Source organism: Dipteris shenzhenensis, chromosome 7 (assembly GCF_047967505.1).
Source record: "Dipteris shenzhenensis isolate YYH24624 ecotype China chromosome 7, Dip_SZ_1.0, whole genome shotgun sequence".
Lineage (NCBI taxonomy): Eukaryota > Viridiplantae > Streptophyta > Polypodiopsida > Gleicheniales > Dipteridaceae > Dipteris > Dipteris shenzhenensis.
In genome coordinates this window covers 1531160-1542865 of record NC_141602.1, presented here as the reverse complement: position 1 = coordinate 1542865, position 11706 = coordinate 1531160, and the positions used below count along the sequence as shown (strand labels likewise).

Below are 11706 nucleotides of genomic sequence, written 5' to 3'. Positions count from 1 at the left end.
CTTTGGGCAGGCCCTTTGAATATCATTCACCTTATTATTACCTTGTATTGAAGTGCTCTTTAGCGAGCTCTTTCTCTTTGTGACGTGGAGATGGAATATAGGGGCCCGGCCTTTTATTAAAAAAAAGGAAAATAGAAAAAAAACGCGGGGCTTCACGTGGACGGTCCCACCAAAAAATGCGCGAGAGATTGCTGCATGTGCAGTGTGTGCATTGTGTCGGTGCGACGGACAATGGAGAATGAGTCGATCACAAAGCATTGACGCGCCTTAATTCAGGCCGGCGGCTTTATCGTTTACGGTCGACTCACCCTCAGGCATAGGGTTCAGTAGTGCACACAATTCGTCTTCGGGACCCTCATTCCTCTCACAAATGGATAGCTCAAAGCTCTGCAAAGGATCGGTTCCCCCCTGCGTGAAGCTATTCAGGAAACTCTACAAAAAAGAAGTAAGCTTTAGAGCTTACAGGGCTTCCGTTCTTTTTCTGACTTTCGTTGCTTATGCTCTCTATCACGCATCGAGGAAGCCATCCAGCATTGTGAAGAACATTCTTGATTCCGATGATGATTCGCAAACTTTACGGGCTTCAAGCAGATCCGTGCCTTTTCCTTGGCCTCTACACATGGTTTTCATTAAAAAGTTGCAAGCAATTCCAACTAATGCCAGTTTAGACAATCACCTAACTTATCCTATGCAAAGTGGATGGGCTCCTTTCGACGGGAAATCGGGAACTGCTCTGTTGGGAGAGGTGGATGTCGCATTTCTGACGTCTTATGCCTTAGGGATGTATTTTGCTGGACATTTGGGCGACCGCGTTTGCCTTCGCTGGTTCCTTGCTGTCGGCATGGTCGGCAGTGGCATAATGCTGTCCTTTTTCGGTCTGGCTTACTGGTTAAACGTGCACTGGTTTGGCTACTTCTTGATCGTGCAGGTATTTGGAGGCCTTTTCCAGGCCACTGGATGGCCGTCTGTTGTTACAGTCGTGGCCAATTGGTTTGGAAAAAGGAAGAGGGGTCTCATTATGGGTGTATGGAATGCCCATACCTCATTTGGAAATATTTGTGGGTCGTTGATGGCGTCTGCTGTGCTGAAGCATGGTTGGGGATGGTCCTTCTTACTTCCTGCCATATCCATGGTAGGAGGGGGTGTTTTGGTCTTCTTATTTCTGGTGGTGGATCCTCAGATAGTCGGACTGCAGTCACCTTACTGGGACCTAGAAGATAGTAACATAGGCGGGGAACACGAGAAGGAAGAAGGATTTTCTGATGAGGAAATGGGTTTCTCAAAACTGGCTGCCAAGCCCTTGGCTTTGATAAACGATGCAAAAGATGATGGCAAGAAGCAACCACTTCTTGAGGACGATGTGTCCAATGGATTGAACAAGGATGCAGCCACTCATCCTAAGGATGGCACTGCTGTGGGTTTCTTGCAGGCCTGGGCCATCCCAGGGGTGGTCCCCTTCGCTTTCTGCCTTTTCTTTGCAAAGCTAGTGGCTTATACTTTCCTATATTGGTTGCCTTTTTACATCAGGCACACGGGTATGTGCATATATTTTGTAAAGTATTGAGCCTTTTTGTGCAATAACATTTGAACATAGAAAAAAAGAAATACTACAGCGGGAACTGCATTACAATTAGCTCTTTTGTATTCATGATTCAACAGCAAAGCTTGTAACTGAATTTTGTTTGGAACTCGCAGAGATACAAGGTGAGTATCTTTCTGATGCTACATCAGGGAACCTCTCGACTGTCTTTGATATTGGTGGTATACTGGGTGGCATTCTGGCTGGGCATCTTTCTGATAGGCTGAACACAAGGGCTATTATTGCAGCTTCTTTCATTTATAGTGCTCTACCTGCAATTCTACTGTACCGCATGTATGGCAGTGAGTCACTCTGGCTAAATGTCATCCTGTTGTTCCTTGCTGGAGTGTTTGTGAATGGACCATATGCTCTTATTACTACAGCAGTCTCAGCTGATCTTGGCACACATGAGACACTGAAAGGCAATTCAAGAGCTCTGGCAACTGTGACGGCTATAATAGATGGGACTGGATCGGTGGGAGCTGCCCTAGGACCACTGGTTACAGGCTACCTATCCAAAACAGGATGGAATTCTGTATTTGTTATGCTGATACTATCGGCAACCATATCGGGATTGCTTTTGACAAGGCTCGTTTTTGAAGAAGCAAAAGAATATGCAGCAAGGTCGAAATACATGTCCATTCAGAGGTTGAGACATGCAGACTTGGTGGAATAACGTTTTACTTTGGAAGGTGGCCATGTATGTATGTGTATGTTCTTCTTTTGGATCTTTAAACTCTTCTACCAATATTGTACGTGACAGAGCCATAGAGGATTTGTTAAGCTACAGACAAATGATGAAGAGAATTGTGCTTGCAACAAAGTCGAAACATTATAGAGACTCATCAGTTGCATAGTGCCAAGATCCTGGAGGGCCTTTGTGGCACTCAATACTCCTTGTCCATCATACCAGCTCTGCTACACAGGTGCTATAAGGGTATTGGTATTCTGCATGGTTCTTTGTACAGTTCCTAAGTGCCATACTTCAACGTTTATTGTCTTGTTGAATGCCAGTCTAAGTTAGCTTTTATTGTTGTGGAGAATGAATGTATTGCTGTAAAGTAGTTAAGACGATCTTCGCCCATTCATTTTTAGACCAAATGCGGCTCTTTATGCAATCTATGCAAAATGCAATTACTGATTTTTGACATTGATATCTGCAGGTTTTACAAATAAAATAAGGCCTGGAGTTTCTGGCTCTGAATCAGCACTTGCTTCTGATAAAAATCTGTGTTATTTCTGTGTTGCCTAAACAGCTAGGTACTCTTTGAATAGTCATAAAAATGGCTACACCCTATGGCATACCTACCCTTTATTGGCAAGCCTGTATTGAATCGTACCATGACAACACATGCACGCACGGGGAAACGGGGAACGGAAACGGAAACGGGGAAACGGGGAACGGAAACGGAAACGGAAACGTTTCGGGATTTCTGGGAGGGCTGAAACGGGGAAACGCCACGTCAGCAAGGGAGGTTTACAAAATGGAGTTTGGAGATGAGAACACACACATTTAGAATGCTACAGCCTACAGCCTATTTGTAACTTAAAATATAGTGCATAATACTTACCACATGGCACAATGTCACTTAGAACTTAGAAGTTAGAAGTTAGAAGTTAGAACAAGTTACAAATTATAACTTAGAACTTGGAGCTTAGAAGTTAACTTAGCAGTGAGCAATACATATTACAAATATAAATGACAAATCTGAAATCAATGAGAAAAGCTGAAGATTGACAAGTTACAAAATGCCAAAGGCAATATAATATATGATTCATATATTATTATGTCTCATTGTCAAGAGTCAAGACTCAAGACTCAAGAGTCAAAAGTACAAAATTCAGATTCCCAAAAGCCTAGGCTCTAAGCCTTAAGGCCAACCGCTACATCACTGATGATATGATCAAAATCCATAATGTAGTATCTAGATTCTCGAATCTAGATAGCTCAGCTGCTCAAGAGTCCTCCTCCTCCTCCTCCTCCTCCTCCTCCTCCTCCACTGCCATCTCCTCATCGTCGTCGTCGTCGTCGTCATCATCCTCCCCCTCCTCATCATCATTAGTGAGGGTGTCATCAGGCTTATGAAAACCAATGAACTTGTCATGAGTGTACTCTTGTCTCATCCTGTTAAGCAAACGCAAGTTTGCATTAACAAAGACAAGATCGTTCGCCTTGTGTGCTTTGAGACGGTTCCTCTTCTTTGTATGGATGTGGGCAAAGCTGCTCCACATGCGCTTACAAGAGGAGGAGCTACAACCCTGGCTGAGAATCCGAATGGCAAGCGCTTGCAGCTGTGGGGAATCAGCTCCATAATCCTCCCACCATGTAACAGACCCAACTCGAAATCTGAAATTTGAAAGATCATAAAATTCAGATATATGGCAAAGCTCATGAAATCTGAAAATTATGAATCATTAAATAGTAAAATTTAAGAATTTAAATGAGTTAGGATTACCTGTCGTGCTGGGCATCTGGCCATCCAAATATGCCCTCCTTATTGCGGTAATTGGCGAGCTGGTCCTTCACTGTCCGGCGAGCCTCTGGCATTTGCACCATCTTCTGAAGAGTGAGGTTCCAACCACGGACCACCTCTGCATCACTTTGTTGTGCAGTTGCCTTGTGTTGAAACTCTGGGTCCAACACAAATGCAGCCGCATGAATGGGAGAGTAGTACTGATTCCACCTAGTCACAGCCAACTCCTCCAGCTCTTTCAACCTGTGGGGATCTTTCTCTAACACTCTGATATTTTCTATCATGCGATCCATCCCCTCATATACCTTGCCAATAAAAGGCATGTCTCCATCAACCTTTTTTAGCAACAAGACAATCGGCTTACACAAGTCATACAAGTGTGATGCATCAGCCCAAAAGTCATCGCTGCCTATGCACAAATCGTACACCAATATCCCAAGAGCCTGCTTTGAAGTGGGCCATGCATCCCACTGTGGGCTTGCCACAACCTGCTTAAGAGCAGGTCTCATTTCAATGAGTCTGCGAAGCATCACATAATTGTATGCAAACCTTGTCTCTGCATACTTCAAAAGCTCCTTCCTTGCATAGGTGCGATACAAAGAGAGAGAAAAATGATGGCGTGTAATGAACCCAACTATCTCTCTTGCATTATCAATTATAATTTTTACCCAAGGTAATTTGCCAATGTCTTTCAACAAATTATTCAAACAATGGGCAACACAAGAACTCCATTGAATATGGGGGTACCTTTGTTCCAATAATGCACCTGTAGCCCTATTGGTATTTTCACCATCTGAAACCAACTGCACAACATTAGACGGGCCCACATACTCCACTGCATCTGCCCACATCTGCATTAAAACATTTGATGTTTTTTGTTGTACTCCGCACTCTATGGAGTGTATGTACAAAGAAGATCCTCTGCAATATGCCAAAATACCCTCTAGTGATCGACTATGTACATCACTCCAGCCATCTGCTACCAAAGTGACCCCATACTTATGCCATTTCTCCTTAACAGGCTGAATGGCCTCATTTACTGCCTTCACCTCATCCTCTAGAAGCTTTCCCCTCAATGCATCAAAAGTGGGAGGGGTGTATGTGGGCCCAAAGGCTGTAATTTCAGTCACCATCTCCTTGAAATAAGCAGACCGTGCCACATTGAAACTAATCCCATTCGAGTAAAAGAAACGGGCCACGGCTGCATCTACCTGTGCCTTCCTTTGTGGATGCCATGCAGTATAAAGAGTGCTTTGCCTTCGTGTAGGTGGGAGAGGTGAAGGAGATGCAATAGGAGTAGAACCTGTAGCTCCAAGAACATGTGCACTCCCAGAAGATGAAATTGTAGTAGCAGCAGCAGAGGGAAGAGGACTCCTTTTTGCAGTAGCCATATGAGCACCTGAAGTAGCTCCTCCACCAGTGGATGCAATAGTCCTAGCTTTCTTCGCGGAAGGAAATGCCTCGACCTCTCGTGCCAACCTTGCTTTCTCTTCCTCGGATATTTCAGTGCATATTGTAATCCCCTCTCCCTTGATGCCAAGAAGATGGGCCTTCACCCTATCAGGAATCCCACCTCTTTTCAATCCACAACGCCTGCACATGAACTTGCGAGTGCCTCCTTTCTTGGAGTCGTAGCCACCCAGGAGATCGACTTGACTCCACCAAAAATTTGATTGGGTGAATTCTACCTCCAACTGAGACTCAGGGGTAGGGTGTCTTGAAGCCATGGAACTTTGGAAGCTTGTTGCTTGAAAGGGGGGCTGAAATTGCAAAGAGAGCCAAGGGTTAAAACTTGAAAGAGAGGGTTGAAGCCTGAAACTTGAAAGTGGGGCCTGAAAGAGGAGGGAACAGAAGGCTGAAAGAGAGGGCTGAAAGAGGGGGCTGAAGGAGGGCTGAAGGAGGGCTGGAGGGGAGAAAATGATGATGGAGGGCTGAAGCAGGCTGCAAGAGAGAAAGGAGAGGAAAGGAGTGAATGGGGCTGAAGGAGGGCCCCTAAACCTTGAGGATGGATGGACTCTGGAGAGAGTATAAACTATGAGGCTGAAGGAGTGGAAGGAGGCAAAAATCGGAGGCAAATAGGAAGAAAACGGGGCTGGCGGCGCATCTCGCTAGACATTGAAGACCTAAAAACATTTGTTGTCTGAAACGCGGCGTTTCAGCAACCTGAAACGCGTTTCAGGCTGGCTGAAACGTTTCAGCCAGCCGTTTCAGGGTCCCGAAACGTTTCGGGCTCTGAAACGCGTTTCAGAAACGCCTGGTCTCTGAAACGGCGTTTCAGGCCTGGCTAGGCTCTGAAACGGCGTTTCAGGCCTGGCTAGGCTCTGAAACGCGTTTCAGCGTAACACTGACGCACGTACGCACGCACACGCACACGCACACACACACATATATGTATGTATGTATGCTCAGATCTGAGGGCACCAGAGATTCATTTCAAATGGTTTACATTTTAGGCGTGTAGGGAAGCATCTGGAAATGGATACAAATAAAGGAGATTTTTCATTGCAGAAAGAGACTTCTGAAATCAAGAACCTTCTTGCTCTTCGAAACAATGTGGATAGGTGAGTTCTGCTTACTTGATTAGCTTTTAATCCCAGTTGTGGGTTGGTTGAGTTAGCTGGCACATTCTCACAGGGTTGATTGCATCTTTAGATCTAATAAGCATAACTTTATATGTAAGTCAAGTGTCCAAGCCTGGGAGCTGTTACTAATGATGTATATACATGTATAACACCTACTTCACATTTGTCATTATATATTGTCAACTGATAGTATGACTCATTTGAATACCGCTGTTATATGATCTTACAGACAATTGTGCACCGAAGGAAGATGATAAACTTGATAGGACACATGCTATCCCCTTGTAGATTAACAAGTGAACATCCTGTGATACTAGATGAATGCATCGTGACAAAGCCTTAGAACACTATACCGTGGGCGTTGAAAGTATTTTGAAAGGATGTAGATAATTTTGAAAGTATTTTGGTCTATTTGATCGCTTAAGAGATGCTACTCTTCATGCACATCTTTACTTTTGGAAATAATAGGAATGATATTAGACTTTATTGATGGTACTCTATATCCTTGATTATGGCAATTCTAGGCACCAAATATGATTTGATATGCTGTTTATTTTATAGTGTCCCAAAATGTAATGGTATGGAATTTGGCTAAATTCTTTGAATCGGGGATTCTTTACATTGTCGTAAGTGTTTGTGCATTCAAGGAGAACTTCCCTTATGGAATGTGGATGCATGGCATTGGCACATCACTGCATGGGATCTAGATGTATAGCTGAGAGCATCCATTAATCAAGTTTGGTTGAATGAAGCTTGTGAGATTTGATGGAATATATCTTAGGAACTACTAAATGACCTCATGCAACAATAAGAAATATTCATGCTCAAGGCATGACTCCACTACATTTGTGATCATCCATTTCTACTTTTGGAATGTTAGCAACCTGTAAAGCATAAATAAAACAAGGTGGGAATCCCACTAAGGCCTTGCCATTTGGAATGTTATTGTAAGTGTAAATTAGCTCAATAAATATTTTCAATAACTTGTAAAAAGGAAAGGAATGGTGTAAATCGAATGGAAAGGAAAAGAGAAAAGCAAATGAAGGTAAATGAATATGGGCAAAGGTAGATGAGTGAAAAAGAGAGGATAGAAAAGGGGTGGAAGAGGGATGGATTCATTAAATTTGAGTGGGGACAAGGGTTGTACTAAGAGTCAAAGAGAGCCTCCAGCTCTAGAGAGAGAGATACCAACAAAAGACAAAAGCACTAAGGACCTTCACAAAAGGATATAACTCTCACCCTAACAACACATTAGAAAACCCTGAACAACCACAAGAAATCACTAACCTAAGATTAACTAACATTTAAAATGTTAAACTTCACCAAATGAAATAACTTTTTGAGAATGGACCTGATTAGCATAGGTCCCTTTGTAGGGAAGTCTAAATGTTACATCCCTTGCTAACCATGGGTTGCTTATACCTAGCCTAAAGGAAGCAAATATCCTAGGGGCCAATGCTACTAACATAGGGTCATAGGTGTTGAGGCTAAGCATAATAAATCATTTTGAATAGAGGTCTAAGGATTTCATTTGAGATAGTATTTTGTCATGAGAGTTTTAGTCATGGACATTTATTGTCAATTCTTGGAATGTGGATCTTGACCATAGGTATGGCATGTTGGTGAGCAAAGTTTCTCTCGTGGAAGAATACAAGTGCCTGTTAGGCAAGAAACAAGAACTTTACCTATTAGTTTAGGGCACTTAGGTGTGAAGTGGTTGCTCTATGGTTGGGCGGTGAGTTCCAAATGGTGTTTTATAGTTTTGCATTTAGTCTTTGAATATAAGACGTTTCAATAAGTGTTGAGGTCAAATTTGAGCATTGTTTGAAGCATTATATGACATGCCACTAGCTCTTATAGTAGCATTAAGGTACATAAGCACATGTTTATTTATAAAATAAATAATTTCACATGGTTAAGATGCTTTGAAAGAAAATCAGCAAACTATTTTAGTCATGGTTTGATGTTTGTTTTTGTTCATAATAGGTATATCTACAAATAGCAATAAAGTGGATACTTTAGCCATTGGAAACTATCCTTTTAGAGATGTTATCCGGATTTGTAAATGCAAACGCATCTCCTCATGTTAGCAAACTAACTCATGTAGGCAAATCAAGACCCCCTAATAAGTACTTCAAACCAAATTTCATCAATGCACATGCATAATGAAGTGAGTGAGCTGAGTGATCACAATTGCATGAGAGAGATGGAGTGCATTAATAAACTGGCGGAATAGACCCATAATGTGGAGACCCGAACAATGAGGGCTATGAACGATTATTTCAACCATCCTCAGACCCCTGCGAAAGCTTTCCAGTTTTCTCTTTTTGCATGAACTCTCTACGAGCCCCCCATGCCCAATGCCCTCCATGTGGCATGTTACTGCTGCGCTAGATGTCCTTCAAGGACCTTACGTTATACCCTTCTAATGGGCAGTTACAATGGCACATTCACTAATGCCTAGGTCTAGGATTTCCCCCCTAGACCCTAGCCTTTTATTCCCTATGGCTGACGTAACATTCCCTTCCCCTTAAGAATTACGTCCTCAAAGACAAAATTAGGCTCAAAGAACAGTTTTCAATTGGGTATTTCCCTGATTGGCATGCAATATCTGAAGCATTTTCCTTACATCTTGATAAGATTGAGTACCCACTACATAGCTATCTAGATTAACATTCAATAGTATTTGAAGGGCACATATTCATTCACAGGCTCCTAGATCTATTGAAGGGCCTTCAAGTACCCTTGTATTTCAAAAGCATCCATCGATGAAGAATCCAATATCCACATAGTTCTACTACATTCAATTGTATATGGAACTTTGGTAAATTTTCAGACTAGATGTCAGTTGGTTGTTCTGTAGACTAGACAGCCTGTGAAAAAACACAGTTGCCAACAGACTTGTAGGGATAGAGTGACGGCCCCTACCTGTATATGAAGGGGCATTTGTGCCCACTCTACCACATGACTTATGTGAAATGACTCACGTGAAGTCCCTGACACTCCAACAAAAGCATGCAAAGAGCAAGGGCTTTGAGGCAAAATCAACACTCCACTAAGAGTCTAAGGAAACTTGAGGCTACTACTCTAACGGAGCTTCTAATTTTAAAGTTTTGACCTGTTTAGAGGAATACACTTCATGGTATATATATCTATATGCATTTAGGAATATCATATGAAAACACAACAAATAGTGTAGATTTAATCTCATGATAGTCAATCATGAGGTTGAAAACCATAAAATCCATAATGTATAGCGGAAACTAGCTCCTATGACATCTCCACCAACTTTATCAATGCAGTGTAGACCATAGTATAAACAAATGGTCTCACACATGAATATCCACACACCACGCACACTTGAGTATCCATTTATACAAAAGTCATCATACCAACTTTCTATTAGCACTCTGGAGGTGAAGGGCCTAGCACTTAAGGAGAAGGCTATAAAAGCAATCAACATTCTCTTCATTCAAGCTACAATAACTTATGAAGACTTATATATATAAATCAGTTTAGCCAAACCCATCCTCTAAAAACATAACACATAGTGTAGTTTTGATCTCATGATAGTCATTCACACACATATCTCAAGCATCCGCATGCACAAGCAACCTATAGAGAGAGATGAAGATCTTTGTACACTTCAATGAACCCGTAAGATAGCCATGACAATGTCAAATCACCTCCTTGCCATTCATAGCTATTAGGCATGGATGATGATGACCCATGGAGATTACATTGCCATATCATTATTGCCAATAGAATGTCATGTAGCAAGTGGCATTTATGGCCAATTGAATGTCATGTAGCAAGATAACCCAAACCTTATCTAACTGACACATGGCACTATAACACCTATCTTCCATGTCAACATACGACATTAGCAACCTCATCTCTAACTCAACCATGATAAGGTAAACCCAATCATAGTTAGCGTATATGAACCATAGTTAAGTAAACCTTACATATGTTAGCTAAGGAATAGAAACCAAACTACTCTAGATAATGCAACTAGACCTCATTAAATTAGGTCAAACTACTTTGGTTGGGGCAACTAGACCTCACTCAATTAGGTGACGTCACTTGAAACAAAGGTCCATCACACCAAGTCTTAAATGTAAGGCCCCTTATCTTTTTGCCTAAAATTTGACCCTATTCTATAGGTTAAAACTTGGTCTTTTTAAGCCCACATTTGATTTGATTTGGACCTCAAGCACGTCTTCAAAAACATAGTGACATCTTTTTAGCTGCATGTGCACATTTCTTGACATAATTACAAAGCATAGTCATTGCACCATTTTAGACACCATTTCATTTGTTTTTTATTATATCTAGGTCAATAGGTCTCCCGAATTGAAAATAATTGAAAAATGTACTAATTAATGGAAAAGGTAGGAGGCCAGGGGTGCAAGGGAAGGATATTGAGGATATCCCTCTATTTATGAGGAGAAGATCCCCCTCCCCTCTTATTTACGAGGGTGAGAATTTATATGCCTAAGTATACTCAACTTCTTTTATAATACTTCATGTAGCCTAGTGTTAAGACCTTGTGAGTGATTATTGGAGGCTTTGAGTTCAAGTCCCCCTTTTGCATGACATTTCAAAGCTATCTCACTGGCCTTAGCTTAATTTCGTACTCCACCTTTTCACCTAATAAATCAATTAAACTTCTCATTAAAAAATAAAGGCATGTCAATTATCTCTTTCCTTAGCTTAATGTATATGCAGAGAAGAATTTGGATGTTTGGAAAATATGTCCACTCTTTGACTATAAAACTAAAGTTCTACTTGTATTAGTCTTCTGCCTACAAATGATCAAATTGAGCTAAGTTAAAGCACCCCTAAATAAAAACAAATCCTATGAAAATTAATCCTATCTCGCCTTGTGCAACGCTCTCCTCCCTCTTTCCTATGATTGTTGCCATCTCTCCCTTCCCCCCTTTTTCTCCTCGTAGCTCCCCTCTTGCCTCCCCTCACCCTTCTCCTCTCTTCTTGACTCCACTCCCCCTCATGTTTTCTCTTCCTTTGTTAGCCATTTCTTTTCCTCCTCCTTCTCATGTGGCTCTCC

At 41.8% G+C, this 11706-nt stretch overlaps 2 protein-coding genes across 3 annotated transcripts; one reads left to right on the top strand and one right to left on the bottom strand.

Moving 5' to 3' along the window:
- The first annotated feature begins 214 nt into the window (after nucleotides 1-214).
- LOC147899797 (putative glycerol-3-phosphate transporter 1) lies at nucleotides 215-2830 on the top strand. Of its 2 annotated transcripts, XR_015541304.1 has the most exons (3): nucleotides 215-1535; nucleotides 1696-2505; nucleotides 2743-2830. XR_015541304.1 is itself a non-coding variant. In XM_087376920.1 (2 exons), exons 1-2 carry the CDS (start codon nucleotides 371-373, stop codon nucleotides 2253-2255), a joined length of 1725 nt encoding a protein of 574 aa, XP_087233046.1. In that variant the 5' UTR covers nucleotides 215-370; the 3' UTR covers nucleotides 2256-2719. The 2 variants fall into 2 exon arrangements, 1 of the variants encoding a protein (XP_087233046.1); XM_087376920.1 differs by lacking the exon at nucleotides 2743-2830 and having other exon boundaries at nucleotides 1696-2719.
- A 705-nt stretch (nucleotides 2831-3535) lies between these two features.
- LOC147899796 (uncharacterized) lies at nucleotides 3536-5643 on the bottom strand. The gene is made up of 2 exons (XM_087377059.1): nucleotides 4036-5643; nucleotides 3536-3926 (listed from the first exon to the last, which is right to left on the bottom strand). Exons 1-2 carry the CDS (start codon nucleotides 5442-5444, stop codon nucleotides 3536-3538), a joined length of 1800 nt encoding a protein of 599 aa, XP_087233185.1. The 5' UTR covers nucleotides 5445-5643.
- Between the last annotated feature and the right edge of the window lie 6063 nt (nucleotides 5644-11706).

What these genes read in the sequence shown, in the direction of transcription:
- LOC147899797 (XM_087376920.1), top strand. Translation starts at nt 371, where the DNA reads ATGGATAGCTCAAAGCTCTGCAAAGGATCGGTTCCCCCCTGCGTGAAG. An exon ending in TTTTTACATCAGGCACACGG is followed by an intron (nt 1,536 to 1,695) that starts GTATGTGCATAT and finishes TGGAACTCGCAG; the next exon opens with AGATACAAGGTGAGTATCTT.
- LOC147899796 (XM_087377059.1), bottom strand. Translation starts at nt 5,444, where the DNA reads ATGGCTACTGCAAAAAGGAGTCCTCTTCCCTCTGCTGCTGCTACTACA. An exon ending in CCAGATGCCCAGCACGACAG is followed by an intron (nt 3,927 to 4,035) that starts GTAATCCTAACT and finishes TTCAAATTTCAG; the next exon opens with ATTTCGAGTTGGGTCTGTTA.